The sequence below is a fragment of the Podarcis gaigeae genome, assembly GCF_964106915.1.
Source record: "Podarcis gaigeae genome assembly, chromosome: 10".
Lineage (NCBI taxonomy): Eukaryota > Metazoa > Chordata > Lepidosauria > Squamata > Lacertidae > Podarcis > Podarcis gaigeae.
The window spans coordinates 59900651-59917168 of NC_139686.1; the positions used below are offsets into that span (position 1 = coordinate 59900651).

The window sequence follows — 16518 nt, forward strand, 5'->3', positions numbered from 1 at the left end:
TAATGGGAATTTCATTCTTATTATTATTCTGTAGATTTTAGACTTTGGCTTAGCCCGGCAAACGGATGATGAAATGACAGGTTATGTAGCAACACGGTGGTACAGAGCCCCGGAAATCATGTTGAATTGGATGCACTATAATCAAACAGGTAAGATGGAGGGGGGCGGGAATCTCCTTGTGTTGTGCTGTGAAATGTGTACCTTAAGGGCTTGGATGGGAATACCTTTGTCATGCAGATTCTCCCCAACCCAGCAAGAAAGCCCCTTCTGATTGGTTGTTTTGTGTTTTGGCAGTTGACATTTGGTCAGTTGGATGCATCATGGCAGAGCTGCTGAAAGGGAAGGCCCTTTTCCCTGGAAACGACTGTATCCTTCCCCCTACAAGTGCAAATATACTCTGGGTCTCGCATTGCTGGTGCCACAGATATGCTTTTAAAGCAGCGTTAGCCGTTTAACAAAAAAAAAATGGTACAACAAACATATTAGTAATCATTAAAGTGACTGGTTTTTCCCCCCACAGCTGGACGCGATAATGGTCATAAAGAGTAACAAACATTGTGTCCTTAAGCCACAGTAGGCTGCCTAAAATCTTTGCTTTTCTACGCTCCATTTAAATAATGACCCAGATACAAATACAGCTTGAAAAAGACAGTGGTTGCTGGGCTGGAGAACAGAGATGCTGAAAAGATTCATAGCTCCCTTGGAAAACACAGGGTATCAGCCCAGAATGGCTGGGGAAAATAATACAATTTTATTATTATAAATTATTATCCCTCTCTAATTTAGCAGCACCCAGGACTATCTGAAGACGATCTGTTCTTTTCCTGTTTTGGAGCATATTGGTACCAACCAACATGGGTGGGGTGATGCATCCCAGGTGCCGAGTTCACTTTTGAATACAGATTCCATAGGCTTACATCTTCTGTCCATCGTTGTTTGATGACTCATGTTGGAAGCATCACTTCCAGCAAGGTAACCATAGGAACTGGGCAGGCAGGTACCTTTATAAGGAGATGGATTTGCAAACAACAAGACCCTGGGGAAACCTTCCCCACTGCAATTATTAATGGCACTGTTAGAGACTGAGTATACAAGAGATGATGGCTTTGGTCCCAAAGACCATGGGTGGATAAGGGCTCTCCTTATTCATTTGTGAAGAGGAAAGGGACAGTATGTACTCACTGAAAACAAGGGCTTTGCCTTTCAAAGCCAACACTAGGAACTGTGCACACTCCTAGTGCTTGGACTACTGTCATAATAAACCACGCTCTGTAGGCTTAGAAGTGCGAGGGCTTTCAGCTTTGGCGGAATGGATAGTTGGGTGATTCCTTTTTTCTTCTAGAGCAGCCTTTCTCAACCTGTGGGTCCCCAGATGTTGTTGAAGTGCAACTCCCATCACCCCTAGCTAGCAAGGTCAGAGCTCAGGGATGATGGGAGTTGTAGTCCAACAACATCTGGGGACCCACAGGTTGAGAACCGCTGTTCTAGAGAGTTGCTAATATATCACAGAGAGAGAGAGAGAGAGAGAGAGAGAGAGAGAGAGAGAGAGTTGTACCTTGGAAGTCGAACGGAATGCGTTCCGGAAATCCGTTCAACTGCCAAAACATTCGAAAACCAATTCCTGGCTTCTCATAGGCTGCAGGAAGCTTCTGCAGCCAATCAGAAGTTGCAAAAGCCCTGTCAGACATTCGGGTTCCAAAGAATGTTCAGAAACCGGAACAATCACTTCCAGCTTTGTAGCGTTCGGGAGTCAAAACGTCCGAGTTCCAGGGTGTTTGGGAGCCAAGGTACAACTGTATGGATAGGCTGTGATATATGTTGATATACCCATACAATGACAAGCTTTGTTCGGTATTTGGTGATGGATCACACTCTCATAACAACCAAATCTGAGATTTCTACTAAACTCTCTTATCATTTCCTAAAACGACCAATGGATCATTCAGCTAATATAGCCAAGGACTTAAAGACATATACTGTATAACTCTGTTTCAGTTTCCATTGTCTGGTGAAGAATAAGATTGCACTGTGTCTGCAAAGAGCTTTATGGCATAAGGAAAGTCTACTTCTCTAAACTTCCACCGTTAGATAACGGAGTAGATTAAGCAGAGGTTGGACACAGGTTTGGCAATTTATGTAAGCAAGTGGCTCATCTGCTATTTCCCCACGTTTCCTGTAGCTTTCTTAAATTTGTACAGATATTGACCAGCTGAAACGAATAATGGAAGTGGTTGGTACACCCAGTTCTGAACTTCTCAAGAAAATCTCATCAGAGCATGTAAGTGCAATGTTTCACCAGAAATAATCATTGAGATCTATTTGCTGTCTCATGTTGGTTTCCTGAGTTGTTCAGGAACAAAATGTTTTCAATTTACGAAGCTTTTTAAAGCAGTTAATGGTAATCATGTGTAAGCAGTGAATTTTAGAATGTTAAAAGATGCTAGGTGTTTTTAATACAATCCTATTGTGGGTTTGGGACGCGGGTGGCGCTGTGGGTTAAACCACAGAGCCTAGGACTTGCCGATAAGAAGGTCGGCGGTTCGAATCCCCACGACGGGGTGAGCTCCCATTGCTCGGTCCCTGCTCCAAGCAACGTTTGAAAGCACATCAAAGTGCAAGTAGATAAATAGGTACCGCTCCGGTGGGAAGGTAAACGGTGTTTCCGTGCGCTGCTCTGGTTCGCCAGAAGCAGCTTAGTCATGCTGGCCACATGACCCGGAAGCTGTCTGCAGACAAACGCCGGCTCCCTTAGCCAATAAAGCAAGATGAGCGCCGCAACCCCAGAGGCGGTCACGACTGGACCTAATGGTCAGGAGTCTCCTTTACCTTTTATTGTGGGTTTGTGAAGAAAAGGAGAACCACAGCATTTGGTTTGTAGGCAACATAATCTAAGCAACCAATGAAAGACAAGTAAATGGGGAAGCCTTAGCAAACACATAATATAGATGCCATTTTCTAAGCATGGTTAGAATGTATACATGGTTGCTTATTCCAGGGGGGTACCTAGATTAGGGGCCAAAAAAACAGGGAGAAAAGCATATTTCTATGAACTAAAAATATTATCATGGCATAAGATTTTGTGGACTTGAACCCATGACATTGCATTCAGTAGGTAGATTTCATACAGTGTAAACCATTGAAAAATGCAGTCACCGGAGATAATGCTTTCTTGCTATGCTGTGTTAATTTAATACCTGTAGTGGGAAAGAAGCACACAGTCCTGATGAAGTCCAATTTGAGTAAGACTGAATTTTTTAGCTGTAGATTATTTTAGTAATTTATGTCACAACTGTAGAAGACACTGGTTTGCAATGTCACACTAAGCCAAACCATGGTTTAGTTAGTGCAACCACATGCAGGCTCCCACAAGAGATCATGGTCGCATTGTCACAGGCATTTTTGCTGTTGACACCATGCATTGAGCTAAACTATGGCTGAAACCTGGATTCATCATTTAGTGCCTTCCAGTTGTAACCAAGGTTTGACTTAATGTGACATGCAAACCAAGCTAAGTAATGGTTTATCACTGTCTGTTCTATGTGGTTTTAGTGTGAATCCTGGGGAACGTGTGCTATTTAATATACCATATTTTTCACTCTATAAGACACACCAGACCACAAGAGGAGGGTTTTTGGAGGAGGAAAACAAAAAAAATAAAATATTCTGAATCTCAGAAGCCAGAACAGCAAGAGGGATCACTGCGCAGTGAAAGCAGCAATCCCTCTTGCTGTTCTGGCTTCTGGGATAGCTGTGCAGCCTGCATTTGCTCCATAAGACTCACACACATTTCCCCTTACTTTTTAGGAGGGGAAAAGTGAGTTTTATAGAGCAAAAAATACGGTACTCTGTTTTGACACAGAACACAGCGGGGGTGGGGGTTGAATTCACTCTCCTTCCCCCACTACTGCTCCCTGGGTGAGTGCTCAAATGATACTTTTGGATGATTCTCATCCCACTCCATGCATCTACAAAGTTGAATCTATTTAATTCACAGCAACTGGAAATGGCCTCTTTAAAATATTCAGCAGAATTACAAGAGGACACACGAGAACAGTCTAAGTCAAATATGTCTCTGTGTTTAGTTAAAGACTTGCCGGTAGCATTTTTGGAATAAATGCCTGTTTTGCAAATTACACACTTAAATGCCATTAAACATATTGGGTGAGATTAAATGGATAATTGAAAGATTATAATAGTAGTGAGATTAAAGGGGGCAGTTGAGGGATTCATTAGCTACCCATTTTGTGAACAAATAATGATGGCAAGCAATGAAAAGTATGGCTGTTAATTAGGTTGCCGTGATAGTGGCTTTATTATAAAAAGCATAAAAAACGTTAAGGAGAGAAATTAAAACTTGCAGGTACTTAGAAAAATGCCCAAGCCAATAACATGAGAGTATTGTTGTCTGCTTGCATGTTTTTAACTCAAATGTACCACATCAATTCTTGATGAAGAACTACCTGTCTTCAGGTTGAATCCTCACAAGACAGAAGTACGGTTTTGGGGAAACAGGGGGCGGGCAAGTGTGGGGAACTCCCTGGTCCTGAATGGGGTAACTGTGCCCCTGAAGGACCAGGTGCGCAGTCTGGGAGTCATTTTGGACACACAGCTGTCCATGGAGGTGCAGGTCAATTCTGTGTCCAGGGCGGCTGTCTACCAGCTCCATTTGCTACACGGGCTGAGACCCTACCTGCCCTCAGACTGTCTCGCCAGAGTGGTGCATGCTCTAGTTATCTCCCGCTTGGACCACTGCAATGCAATCTACGTGGGGCTACCTTTGACAGTGACCCGGAAACTACAACTAATCCAGAATGTGGCAGCTAGACTGGTGACTGGGAGTAGCCGCCGAGACCATATACCACCGGTCCTGAAAGACCTTCTTTGGCTCCCAGTACGTTTCTGAGCACAATTTAAAGTGTTGGCGCTGACCTTTAAAACCCTAAACGGCCTCGGCTCAGTATACCTGAAGGAGTGTCTCCACCCCCATCGTTCTGCCCAGACACTGAAGTCTAGCTCTGAGGGCCTTCTGGCGGTTCCCTCACTGCAAGAAGTGAGGTTACAGGGAACCAGGCAGAGGGCCTTCTCGGTAGTGGGGCCCACCCTGTGGAACACCCTCCCATCAGATGCCCAGGAAATATGCAACTATCTGGCTTTTAGAAGACATCTGAAAGCAGCCCTGTTTAGAGAAGCTTTTAATATTTGATCTTTTATCGTGTTTTTAATATTCTGTTGGGAGCCGCCCAGATTTCCCTATTCCTCGATAGGGAATTACAAAAGTTATTACTTTAGGTTTTCTGTTCTTCCTGTTTCTCTGTTGTACTCTGAGCTGCTCTTGGTTGCTTGGCCATATCCTTCCCCAATCATAGCAGTCTCTGACCATTTCCTGAGGTGTTTCTGGTGATGTTCCCAGAATGCCAGTTATAAGTGTTCTGGGTTCTGAAGAAGGGTGCATGTGGAGACTTGCAAGTAAGTTAGTCAAACCCTTAAGGTAAAGGGATCCCTGACCGTTAAGTCCAGTCGCGGACAACTCTGGGGTCACAGCGCTCATCTCACTTTACTAGCTGAGGGAACCGGCGTTTGTCCGCAGACAGTTTTTCCATGTCGTGTGGCCAGCATGACTAAGCCACTTCTGGCAAACCAGAGCAGCGCACGGAAACGCCGTTTACCTTCCCGCAGGAGCGGTACCTATTTATCTATTTGCACTTTGATGTTCTTTCAAAGTGCTAGGTGGGCAGAGGCTGAGACCGAGCAACGGGAGCTCACCCCGTCACCAGGATTCGAACCGCAAGCCCTAGGCTCTGCGGTTTAGACCACAGTGCCACCCACATCAAACACTTGCTGTGTAGTAAATCCCAAAGTCTTATTAAAAGGCAAACTCTCTTTTCAAATGCACCTAACGAATGTAGTTATTTGCTTTTAATGAAAGCAGCTTCAGGAGGCTATAATTTTCAGCTCATGAGAGTGGCATGGGTGTGGTAATGTCTGACCTGAATGATTTTTCATATGAAAAACGGAAGTGAGCAGGAAAACATGGAATAGACAATAATGAATATAATTGGCCAAAAAATACAGTTTAGGTTTCACAGTGTGTATAAGCAAGAATGTCACTTCTGCCCTTTTTATTGCTGTGACAGTACATTTTGACATTTCTGATGCCTGTTAAAGCGATGATGACTGCGTGATTCATATGGTTGCCACTGGGAATAGAGGATATGACACCTCTTTGCTGATCGCTGCTTTTCTAGTTCACCTTATAGACCTGTGGAGATTCTGCAGTCATGTATTTAACAAGGTGGTTTTTTTATATTCCTTGAGGGTCACTCAGGGCAGTCCCTCAGGTACACTGCTGAGTCGAGACTTCACTCAAAATACCTGCCGTGTCCACCTGCTGTCTTATAGAGAGCATTAGGACTATCCCTTTATATTTGTGCATTTACATTAGGTATGTGGGCTCAGGTGTGTTTAGCTTTGGAATCCACCCAGGCCAGAACACAGACAGTTAGAACTTCAGAATATATGTGAGAACGCAAACATATATGTAATTAAGGTAACATTCAAAACAAGTAGTCATTATAGGCAGAGTTCTAATTTCCTAACTCACTAGCTTAAGTTTCATAATAGGGGTCTGATACTTCGACATATACTTTCATTATCTCTCTCATCTTATTCCCCTCCCCCCACACACCCAGATACACTATCATTTCTCAGCAACACTACCAGTTACCCCCTAATATCAACCATCCTTCCACTTAATTCTTCTGTCACAGGGTTAGACCAGGGCTTCAATAGCATCTGATTTACACCCATGTTTAGCAGAGGTGAGATGGATGAAGAGAGCTAACCAAAAAAAGTGGTTTGCCTCTCATCTTCGAGTTGCAATTTTATTAACTCTCTATCTTACAGATTGATATCTATAAACCTTGCAAATATTCAGGGATGGCTGGTTGTGTTGAAATGCCATTATTTTTTTATGCCTAGGCACCAAAGGAGTTGTGTGTATTGATTCCCCAAGGGTGAATATATATATATATATTTTACCAAAAACCTAAATACATGCATCCACCTTCCTTTATTGCAGGCCAGAAAGTACATAGAATCTCTACCGCACATGCCTCAACAGGATCTGAAAGCAGTATTTCGTGGAGCCAACCCATTAGGTATGAACTTGGAGGTTTTATTATTTACTATCCTTGTTTTGCACAGGTACAGTCCGCTCAGGTAGAAAATGTATGGTGTTGTCAATTTTTCAAACGTCTTCAGTCTCGTATAAGGGTGGAGAACCTCAACCCAAGAGGCTATCTCTTAACTAGCCATCGTGTCTCTTCTAAGCCGTGCTCTGCCCTGCATCCTTCTTGAGAGCTTTTGCCTGGCTAGAATGTGAATGTGATAATACCTTCTGCTTACCAGAATGGTAACACCTGAGTTTTGCATGGCTGAAATGTAGCCTGCTGTACAAAGGTAATACATGCCTCCATTCTTCTGTCCCCTTTTGCCTCTTACCTCACCTGCCTCTGGAAGGTTCTCCATGAAGGATCCTTCGACCGTATCCCTAGTCTAATACAGTGGACACTCGGGTCGTGAATGTGATCCATGCGGGATGCACATTCTCAACCCACAGCGTTCGCACCCCAAGTCTGTGCACGCGCGGGTTGCGATTCAGCGCGTCTGCGCATGTGCGACTGCCGAAACCCGGAACCCATTCCAGTACGTCTGGGTTTCGGCAGTCCGCAACCCGAAAAAACTCAACCTGAAGCGGACGCAACATGAGGTATGACTACTAGGACTAACAACAGAAGTACTGCACAAGGCACTGAATAATTCTTTTTTAAAATATGAATTTTCCATCCAGTGCCTGCCTTTTTAACACAACATCACAGCCTTTCTGTGGTTGTCCGGAAGCTTAACTGCATGTAACTACCTAAAAATGCATTTTCAGGAACTGTAAGTTAGCTTGTAAGCAACTACTATGTATCTCCTGGTTATCTGACTCTATCCTTCTGCTTGTTACCAGAATGGCAGTATATATATATATATCATCAGTCTATGGTTCAATATTTATTGTTTTTTGTTTGCCTGAAGGCCTTGTAGAGTGGACTGGGTTAGCAAATCTTTCCCCCCTCCTCCTTCCCTAGCCCCTCTCTTTTTCAACATACACCAGCACAAAAGCCCTGGATGGTGAATGTGTGTGTACTTACTATAGTAGTAAGTTGTGCTATATATTCCACCCCCTCCTTGAGGATCTCCACCCTCTTGCCCAACACCCTTCCTTGCCTTTACAGCACTTTCACAGATCAGCAGTTGCGAAGGGAGCAGAATTGATCGTGCGGGACTTAAATGCAGCCTTGGTTTGGGGATCAGATTGTGTATTGCATAAGCTGTCGGTCTGACTTCCTGCTTTTCAGCCGAAACGTTGCCCAAGGTTACTCATGGATCTCTTAATTCAAAGTCTAAGGTCTCCCTGTTTACCCTTAGCACATAGCAGTCTGGTTCAAGGCTCTCTCAAACCCTGTAGCATTCAGAATTGCTAAGCTAATGGCAACCAGATGTCACAAGCCACCTGAGATTACCACAGCAAATAAGGTGCTTGCCACTAGACAGCACTTAATATTGGCTGTGATCATGCTAGTTATTAATTAGTAATTAATAAGCTGTGAGCGTACTGGTAATTAAATGATGTTTTATACGTTTTGTATGTAGAAACTTAACTCAGCTAAGCATCAATTATCTTGCATGCCAGTGTAAATATATTGTTATTTTCTTTCTTTAAAATATACACAAACAGGGATCTGTTATTTCCTTTTCATCATGGTTCATCTGTAATTTCATGCTTGACTGTTTGCATTTTGTGCCTAGGAACTGATTCCCAGATACAAAATGCTTTGTGCAAAGTGGTACCAAATAAACATGTTTATAATGCTATATTTTCCTTTGGTTAATTTTTTAAAAATAAATATTTTGCAACCTTGAGATTAGGTTGTGGAAGGCATGCAGCATTTTACTCAAGATATTTCAGTTTTCCTGATGATGGTGGTAAAGTGAATTTTGGATTTTATTTTCTTTTAATCCTAGCTGTAGATCTTCTTGAGAAAATGCTTATACTGGATAGCGATAAAAGAATAACAGCATCAGAAGCCCTTGCGCATCCTTACTTTGTACAATACCACGATCCTGATGATGAACCTGAGGCAGAACTGTATGATGAATCAATAGAGAATAAAGAACGGATTATAGATGAATGGAAAGGTAAAGAGGTCTGTCATTCTGCAGTTGACATGCAGAGCAACCCCCACCCCAAATTCTAGAAGACCAAAGAAAATTGGGTTTTTAGACAGTTTCTACAGAACTCTTTGATTCCATTTTTAGGACTGCATGAGGAAATGAAATTTCTTTGCCTGGTTTTGCTGAATTATCAGTGACTTGAGGGGATTTCTATTTTTTTGTTTATTTTGGTTAAGCTTTATTTTGAATTCTAAAGAAGGAAAAGCCATTTGTTCAGAACTTGCAAACATTCGGTAGGAACTGGCCCCGGCATGTACATTGTGAACTATGGGACCTGTAGGTTCTTGCTAGCATTAATTCAGATGTTTGCTTTAACCTCAGCCGCTGGATGTTAACAGCATCTTAAGATATATAGTCTCATTTCTGCTCAAGGCTAAAGTGACAAAGAATATCCCTTGCTAGCAAAACATGTTCCCTGTGACATTATTTAAACAGAGTAAGGCTTTCAATGGCACCTTGAAGTTTTAAATAATGCCACTGGCAACAATCTTTTTGCTAGCAAGGGATATTGTTTCAGGTTTAAGAAGTGAATGAAGACGGGCACCTGAAAATTACATAAACACGCAACTCGCTTTGTGCAAAATATCCTATGGCTTGGATCCTATGCTAACAGCATTCAGAAGCCTCTCTGAAGGGTTGCAAGAACCCCTCAACAATGTGGGATGGCGAGTCGGAAAATGGAGGGCAGGATTTATTGTCTGAAATTTGACATGAGCCCTAATACAACATTCAAGTTCACAGAAGCTTCCTGTTCCACCTTTGTTCCTTTCTGATGAGCCTTCCACACCCTATCTCCAGAGAGAATTTTCAGGGGATGCAGTAAATTTTCTTTCCATGAACTTCCACCTTATGTTCGGGTTCTAGCCTGTGTTCTTTTATTGTGTTGCGTGCTCAAAACATAGGGCATCACCTTCAACTCCCCCAGTGTTTCCCGAACTTGGGTCTCCAGCTGCTTTTGGACTACAGTTCCCATCATCCTTGACCACTGGTCTTACCAGCTAGGGATGATTGGAGTTGTAGTCCAAAAACAGCTGGTGACCCAAGTCTGGGAAACACTGATACACACACATTCCAGTTTGATTTTTCCTCTTTTGACTGCTGTGAAGAGACAATTCCACCTGCACTCTAGTTAGGTGCAGGGATCTGAACGTCGACCTGCTGCTTGTTACCACTGTATTCAGACACTTTCTTCTTACTTGGTTGAGTTTAAACACTTGCACCCTTTCATTTAGCAGCCTGAACTTATGCATGTTTATTTGGAAGTGAGTGCCACTGAGTTCAATACTGCTTGCTCCCAAGTAAGTGTGCATAACAAATCTCTCAATGTACCCTGTGGCCCAATTAAAACAATTTTAAGTTAAAGCACACATGTGTGCTATGGAAATACTTTAGCTGAGAGAGTTTTGTAGTGTATTTTCCACAACTTGTTGGTGATGGTGCTCCTTATCCACCAATCTGGGATAAGATAGCCTGCCCAGTTGTATAGCTAGGGAGTCCACCTTCTGCTAGACCAGACTTCCTCAACCTCGGCCCTCCAGGTGTTTCAAGACTACAATTCCCATCATCCCTGACCACTGGTCCTTCTAGCTAGGCATCATGGAAGTTGTAGGCCAAAAACATCTGGAGGGCCGAAGTTGAGGAAGCCTATGCTAGACTTTACAAAATAACCTCATAACAAATTACCATTCACTTGGTGGGGGTGGAGGGTGGGAATGTGTATTCACACCGTGAGAAAGTAGTTCTTTGTTACACACTAATTCCCCCCACACACACACTGCCTATCAACATTCATTTCTGTAAAATGCAGTAACCTCCCTTTCTTTAAATAATAGACAACCCTTGGTTTAAAGAGGCAGAGGACACAGTTGTATTTTTCCCCCTACCACTTGAAATGTTGAGGCAAGCTGGTTTTATTATTATTCGCATGCACTTCACCCAAAGACGGTATTATATAAGGAATGTTTCAGTGAAATGCCTTCTAGCAAAACTCACAAAGAAAAGCAGAAGTGAAATCCTTACATACACTGGGCTTTCGATTTTAGAAAGATACGTTGTTTTCCCAGAGATTGTTGCTGTGATGTGGCCAACCATCATTAATCATAACACTTTTTGATTCTATCTCTCTTAAGTTTCGATTTTAAAAATGTCTGTTTTATTTTCATAAAAGCTTTTGCTCCATGTTTTAGAGGTTTTGTACTGTATTTTGTACTGTATTAGAGGTTTTGTACTGTATTGTACCCGCGGGGATGCGGGTGGCGCTGTGGGTTAAACCACAGAGCTTAGGACTTGCCGATCAGAAGGTTGGCAGTTCGAATCCCCGCAAAGGGGTGAGCTCCCGTTGCTCAGTCCCTGCTCTTGCCAACCTAGCAGTTTGAAAGCACGTCAAAGTGCAAGTAGATAAATAGGTACCGCTCTGGCGGGAAGGCATTTCCATACGCTGCTCTGGTTTGCCAGAAGCGGCTTAGTCATGCTGGCCACATGACCCGGAAGCTGTACGCCGGCTCCCTCGGCCAGTAAAGCAAGATGAGCGCCGCAACCCCAGAATCGGCCATGGCTGGACCTAATGGTCAGGGGTCCCTTTACTGTATTCCACCATAACCCATCTTAAAGTTGTAGAAGCAATGTTTTGAAATTAAAAGAGTTTCAAACTATGTTAGCATTAGTTCTCATCAACATCCAGATGCTAAGATTTTCCCCTAGAGCTGCCTTATCCAGTTGTTTCAGAAGAGCTGAGTGGGCTTTTAATTTAATTTGTATGTATAATAATGTCACTAACATAAGATCTACTGATCTTAACACCTAAGTGGGTGAGGGGGAAAGGAGATGGTTGCTCAGTTTTATGGGGTGGGGCTACATTATTTAGGACTTTAAACATTACTGCAAGTACCTTGATTTTGACCCAGAAACCAGTTGTTGTTCTTTTAATACTACATCTCATCTCCATCACCTCCACCATGTCTGAGTGTGAGAGAGACCATTTTTCTATGCTCGACTGTTCTATTTTAATTTAAGCAGTGTCAGTCTGTGTGCAGGCAGAACGTTAAAGTTTTGCATCCATGAGATCATTCAAACCAAATAGCCAGACAGGGAGGTACTTTCATTCAAATTTAAGGAAAGTTTATGTAATTGATATGTCCATGTTAATGTGGGGAAATTGTGTTATTTTGTATCCTGGGCAAACTAGTCGGATGACACTGTGTGTTCCTGATATGGACTGTGCATTCCATTTTTTTTATTTTAAAAAGTGAGACTTCAGTTCATTAGGAGTTAGGATCCTTACACAGGTGGGAAAATGTATTTAAATGGTCATTGGCAAGACATGCAGAAATCTGTCTACCGGAGCTGATTGTTTTCCTGCAGAGTTGGGTAATTCATCCTCAGTGCTAGAGAAAAATGTGTTTTTAAGGGTTTTATACCCATGGTTTGTTACAGTACAGTAGTCAGCACAGCCTATCCTTCAGTATATAGTTATTGGCACAGCAAATCTGAGGTTCAGGTTCTTGGTATATTCAACTTGTGTGTGTGTGTGTGTTTGTGTTGAGAAAGCGAACAGCCACAGACATTTCCTTGAATATGTGTGTTGCCTCTGCCTTCAGTGCCCTGATGCATATCTAAATTACTAATATTTCATATTCATGTTGCTTTTTCTCTCTCATTCAAGAACTTACATATGAAGAAGTGATCAGCTTCAAACCACCCGATTTAAAGATGGATAGCCTTGAAATTGAACAATAAATCCAGAACCTTATCTCTCTTTTTTTGCCATGCTGTACTATGAAGACTATTAAATGGATTGCATTGCAATTTAATTTCATATACCACAAGCGTAGATTTTACTATCCAAAGATCTTGGAAAAGCTATGGAAAAGCAGATGAATAGCGCTGAAGGAAAATGTATCCGGGGTGTGTTTTGCCTTGTACTACGAATGTAATAATTACAGAACATTAAGAACTGCTTCATTATGACAAATGATGCACTGAGGGTTTGTTTTTTTACAAAAAAACTGTGTCTTCTCTGCATGTCTCATTCTATTGGTTGTGATGCCAAAAACGGTGATTTTAATATTATTTTGAGGTTGTACAGTTAAAGCATGAATGTATGTTGAAACAAAAATAGAAGCCCATACAAGCAATTTATTATTTTTAAGAGTTACCTTAATTCTATGTTGTGTTATGTTTATTTTATTTTTTAATTTATAGATAGTGCCTTTAGGAGAAGGGGCCACTGTAGTAAGTTAGTCATAATAGATACCTGTAGTGGTTTTCATGACCATGCTAAGAGTTTCTGGAGTGATTGACCGACAGTTGGAAATCAGTGAGTCAGATCATTGTTTTGTCATTAGAGTTTGTCATTTTTCCTATAGTTGTAGAAAACTGCAGAGCACAGTTTTACTAGTGATCTAGCCCTAAAACGGTCCACTGTGTCAAGTTCTAATGAGTGGAATTTATCGCACACATTTGAGTTCTTTGAAGATCTAGCTCCCCACTAGAGCACTTTCTCTGTAATTTTGGAGTGCCTGTTCCTCCCCTCCCCTGTCAATAAACTGTTTTGAAAACAAAACATGTTTCCTGTGCTTTAAATTTTTTTATGATGGCAATTAATTTTAATCTGGGTAAAAATGTATGTGCTGTGCATGAACTGAAACTAGAACGTCTTTGGATTCAAAATAAAATAAAATCTAGCATACTATAGAACGTATAAAGAAGTGGGTGGACAACAGTGGCCTGCGTATGGTAATGTGTATGTCATTATGTCCATTAAATACATCTAGTTCAGATCTGAGACTGGTAGGTCTCTGCTTGCCTCTAAAAGGCAGACTCATAAATGGGACACTTCCTCTTTCATACTCTCACATAGGAGCTTCCTCTGGAAAAAGCAGCCTTGGAGTTAGAGAGTCTTTGTATGTTTGCGTGCGTGCGTGCGTGCGCACACACACACACACACACACACACACACACCTGAGGCTCCATTCTGCTATGTAAGCCAGCCTAGCCATTAAGAGTAGTTTCTGAGGCCCTGTTCTCTAGTCCTCCAGCCAAGAGCCATCTTGCTGGAGGTATCTGGGACAGGGCTTTCTCAGTGGTGACCCCTTCCCTAGGGAGATAGATACACTTGGTCTCATTGCTGGAAGGTTCCAAAATTGGGGAGCAGCATCTTGAGCATCTCTTGGGATAAACTAATAGATAATGACACAGTAGCTACTTGGAACAGGGAACTATATGGAAACTGTTTTTGTAAAGAAGTTGTCCACACAAGTGAGCCAGTTTGAACTATCCCATGCAAGAGCCACCTGAATATTGTTGGTATAATACGGGAGTGGTGAACCTGTGGGCCTCCAGATGTTGTTGTATTCCAACTTCCATCATCTCAAGTCAGCATAGCTAAGTCATGATGATGATGATGATGATGATTTATTTATATCCCGCCCATCTGGCTGGGTTTCCCCAGCCACTCTGGGTGGCTTCCAACAAAATATTAAAATACAATAGTCTGTTAAACATTAAACACTTCCCTAAACAGCGCTGCCTTCAGGTGTCTTCTGATGGAAGTTGGGAGTCCAATATTTGGAAGGCTGCAAGTTCCCTGAAATACTGGAAGCCAGCGAATACAGAAAAAACCACTTACACAACCAATATGTAATGGCAGTTCGACCTTCTAGGTACTTGCCGTTTTGAACGTCCTCAGAAAGGGAGTGAATGGCTGCTAAAATTGTATATTAAAATCTTAACATGGAGAATTCGGCATGGTTGAATATTTCAGAATCTCTCAGTGTACCATCTTTGATCCTGGGGTTACCATCACACACAACAGTTTTGTGGCACCCTAAAAGACTTAACAGGTGTACTGTGGCATAAGCTTTTGTAGACTAGAGCCCATCACCAGAAGTATGATGTGCTGCCTCTGCAGATCTGTTCACTCTAGCATAAAGCAGGGAAATGTAAACAGTTGGTCACACACTCAAGAGTATGCAAAGGGCCTCCAAGGTCCATCTCATCCACCCTCCATGCCAAAGCAGGAAATCCCACTGCTACAATTTCTGTCAAAAGCCAGCTGGAAGCAAGGAGCTGCAAAAACGGGAAGTCATTAAAAAAAAAATGGTTTGGCTTCTTCAAGAGTCCAAGCTATGAATATTGGCAGTCTTCCCAAATGCAGACGGGAACTGTCTCGCATGTTGATTATGCAACCCTTTTGTATTTTGTGCTCCCAACAACTGTTGGTTATTTGTGTGTAATGTTCCAGCAAATGTGCAGGTTATAGAATATATTCTTGTTCCAAAACGACACTAGCGTGCCCAAATAAATACAGACCACCAGCTGGAATATACTCCTACGCAGGGGATTGATTCTGTATTTCTGTTATTGTTCCTTCTCACCTTGTTAACCTGATTGATCCTACGGTAACGCAGCTTTTTAAAAATCTGATCCTGCTGGCAAGGATAGCTCATAACAAACCAGTTATTTTCCAATGTGCTATTATTAAGTTGTTAGAAACCAAGGTCCAATTCCATTGAAATGGTTTCCTTCCACTGTGTGCTGTTGGCTACCATGCAGAGAGACAATCATGGTACCAAAGCTCATTTCCTATGATGCTTCCACTTCAAGAATTGTTCTGGCCTATAAGCCCAGAGGTGTGACAGAAAACAAGGCATGCTTGTCATGTTTTTCATGACAGCCTCTCTGCCCAAAGCATAATGTCGAAAGAGATGGTCTCAGTCAACCCTAAAAACAGGTTCTCTCCTGGAACCATTTGGAAACAACGCAAAATCTTGTAAATACTGGGTCACCGCAGCCACTCTTTAGTTCAGCCTGTGGCAAATCTCCCTTTTGGTGAGTTATTTGTGATAGCCACAATTTTTACCTCCTACTTACAAGCGAGGTTAAGGTGGATTAACCATGATATGCAAAACAGACAGTTATTGCTAGAGGTGAATGAGTCACACAGTTCTGTGAAGGAAGTAACAAGTCCTGCCACAAATCCTGCAATTGCAAGTAAACCAGCTGCAGACTCCAATCACAAACACATATAAGGAAAAATGTGGGGAATGCACGCTTTCCCATTTTTTAGCTGCCCTGCTTATGAAAGAGATGAAAGGGTAGCAATTGAATTAATTTTGCAAGTCGCAGCAGCTACTTACATTCATGGTTCTTGATGCTTATAGAAAAATAGTGCGGTGTAATTTACTGGACTGTTCCAGAATTGGCAAACTGTAAATAATTTGAATTATATACCCTAATTAA

General features: G+C 42.1%; 1 protein-coding gene and 2 long non-coding RNA genes across 3 annotated transcripts in view; 1 reads left to right on the top strand and 2 right to left on the bottom strand.

Annotated features, from left to right (window-relative positions):
* Positions 1-13840, top strand: part of MAPK11 (mitogen-activated protein kinase 11) — a 49219-nt gene extending 35379 nt beyond the window's left edge. The window contains exons 7-12 of the mRNA XM_083699446.1: positions 35-149; positions 295-366; positions 2199-2278; positions 7079-7157; positions 9070-9243; positions 12941-13840. Of these exons, the coding sequence (XP_083555572.1) occupies positions 35-149; positions 295-366; positions 2199-2278; positions 7079-7157; positions 9070-9243; positions 12941-13014 (594 nt within the window). The 3' untranslated portion in view covers positions 13015-13840. The remainder of the gene's footprint in view (positions 1-34; positions 150-294; positions 367-2198; positions 2279-7078; positions 7158-9069; positions 9244-12940) is intronic.
* Positions 1-16518, bottom strand: part of LOC310825732 — a 240438-nt gene that overhangs the window by 121140 nt on the left and 102780 nt on the right. The gene's annotated exons all lie outside the window — the stretch shown is intronic.
* On the bottom strand, positions 1111-1537 carry LOC310825750. Its single transcript, XR_014555513.1, has 2 exons — positions 1478-1537; positions 1111-1389 (listed from the first exon to the last, which is right to left on the bottom strand). It is a non-coding gene; the product is annotated as an uncharacterized lncRNA (long non-coding RNA).